The 2,236-nt window shown below is 48.0% G+C and overlaps 1 protein-coding gene across 1 annotated transcript in view; it reads right to left on the reverse strand.

Annotated features, from left to right (window-relative positions):
• FUS (FUS RNA binding protein) overlaps positions 1-2,236 on the reverse strand; it is a 10,591-nt gene that overhangs the window by 4,349 nt on the left and 4,006 nt on the right. Inside the window, exons 4-5 of the mRNA XM_045284808.1 lie at positions 2,042-2,234; positions 343-377 (exon numbers count right to left, since the gene is read on the reverse strand). Of these exons, the coding sequence (XP_045140743.1) occupies positions 343-377; positions 2,042-2,234 (228 nt within the window). The remainder of the gene's footprint in view (positions 1-342; positions 378-2,041; positions 2,235-2,236) is intronic.

Consider the following 2,236-nt stretch of genomic DNA (forward strand, 5'->3'; position numbering starts at 1 on the left):
CCTCGGACACACAGGTCAAAAGGATTCTCAAGTCAAGTGGACACATTTCAGAACCCTCACTCGTTTCTCACAGTGGTCAACAAAAAGTGCCAGGTGTGGCAACACCCTTGTCAGAGGCTACTGAACACCTCCTAACCTGGTCACACCACCGTGGAGCCCGAGGCCGGGCAGCATCTAGTCTCAGGGTGCAGGAAAGTACCTTTCCCCACCACCCCTTTTTCTGAAGGTGATTGTGACCACTTCCAAATCTTTAGACACTTAACACACTAAAGACATCTGCAAATGAACAATAAGACAAAGCATTGCCAGGAGGTGGGAATTTTGGAAACTCTGGTCACTTACCACCAAATTTATTGAAGCCACCACGGTCACTTCCGCTGGAGAAGACAAGTTAGAAGAAAGAACATGAAGCTTCCAACGGCTACAAGAGGGTGTTTTGTTTTGTTTTTTGATTTTACTATCCCCCAAACATGGGTAGGTGTTTTTGGAAAAAAAAAGATAAACATGTGGCTACTAACATACATTCCTTCCTGACCACCCCTGGTCTGACCTTTGAGCGTGTCACACACACGTGTGCAATTTCTCAAGACACAACTGTAAGATTCTTTTGTTGTTTTGGTTTTAAAAGGTTGTAAATCTATTTCCTCTGGGGGAAAAAAATGACCTATTTTCCTTGGCCGTTCTTCTGACGTAGCAGATGTTTTGTTTTTTCCTCGTCGTGAGTGGTTGAACAAACACAGTAGTTGGTTTTTAAAAACCCTATACCTCCCATTTTTAACCCAGGAGACAATTCGACACCAGGCTGGGGCAGCCCTGAACACGTTCTTGTGTTGTGTTGGTTTATTTGTTTTGCTTTGAAAGCAGCAAGCAGACCCAACCCCGTTCCATAAAAAGTCAAAACCAAAGGCAACGCCCCCTGAAGCAAGACCAACCTCACTAAGCCCTATCCTAACTACTGAGCTGCCTAGCCCCTCCCGCTACACTGTGGAAGAGCCGTATTTTGCAATGTCACCTTTCACACCTGTGGCACATAAAATGCAGAGCAAGTTAACAGTCACATAACAGTTGCTTTTTCTTTTTCAAGTTTTGCATTAAACACCCGCACAACAGATTTTCCTCATTTGGGGGTACAATGTTAGGAACTTGCCCCCGCCCACCTCAGAATACTTACCAGATGCAAACACTCCATTTCAAACAAAAGAAAAAAAAAACTTGGAAAAAAAACACCCAACGCTATTCCTCCTTCCCCCGAAAGGAATGAATGACACCTTGACTTTCCCCCATGTTCAGGGGAAGACAGTCCTTCAGATCTACAGATCTGACCATTGCTTCAACACCCACTCAACTGGTGGGAGGGGCAGAAGGTTCCAGTGGGATGAGCTGGTGCTCAGATAAATAGCCGGGGCGGGGGCAGTGGAGCTGATAGATGGGAGGCCACCGTCAAACATGTTGTGTCCAAAAGGCTTGCACACTTCAGTCACATAAATCCCATGACCCAAGTCACACACAAAATCATTACTTCACTCTGATTAGTGCAAATCAAGCTCATGGATGAAAATGACTATAGAGTACAGAGGACTAGTTCATTGCTAGAGGCTGAAGGCAGGTTAACCATGACCAAACTCCCTTAGCAAACACGTGGGAAGAACAGTAGGAAAACCCCCTACTTCCCCACAACAGGGATCCTCGGTTCCCTTACAGGAGGGGAAAAGCCTTTGGTCCCGTGTTTCTTGCCTAGGATATGATGTAAATGGTTCAAATCCATACACACCTATAATTTTTGTTGGCTCTTTTCTGAAATAAGAGATTAAAACTCAAATATCCACAGGCATGAAGTCCAGGCTCCCACATTCTCACAAAAATAAAAAGCAATAAAACGGGGTGGGGGGTAGGTGTCCCAGGCCATGGGCCAAATCCAAGCCCTCACAGATCCCCAGAGGACGAGAAAACCAGCCATGCACTAGGGACTGCGCTTTGGGGAGATGCATGCAACCCACCACACGCCCCGTTGAAGGCACTCCCTGGTTCCTGAGACACCTACCCCATGCCACCTCTGCTGCCACGGCCGCCACCACGACCTCTGGGTTCATAGCCACCACTGCTGCGGTTGTAGCCACCGCCGCCGCCGCCACCACGGCCCCGGCCGCCACGGTCCTGGCCTCCATAGCCACCCTGGTCCTGGTTGCCATAGCCGCCGCCACCGCTCATGGAGGACTGATCTTGGCCATAGTTACCT

This window comes from Echinops telfairi, unplaced genomic scaffold (assembly GCF_000313985.2).
Source record: "Echinops telfairi isolate 266 unplaced genomic scaffold, ASM31398v2 ScPeMD7_5;HRSCAF=22, whole genome shotgun sequence".
In the NCBI taxonomy this organism is placed as follows: Eukaryota; Metazoa; Chordata; class Mammalia; order Afrosoricida; family Tenrecidae; genus Echinops; species Echinops telfairi.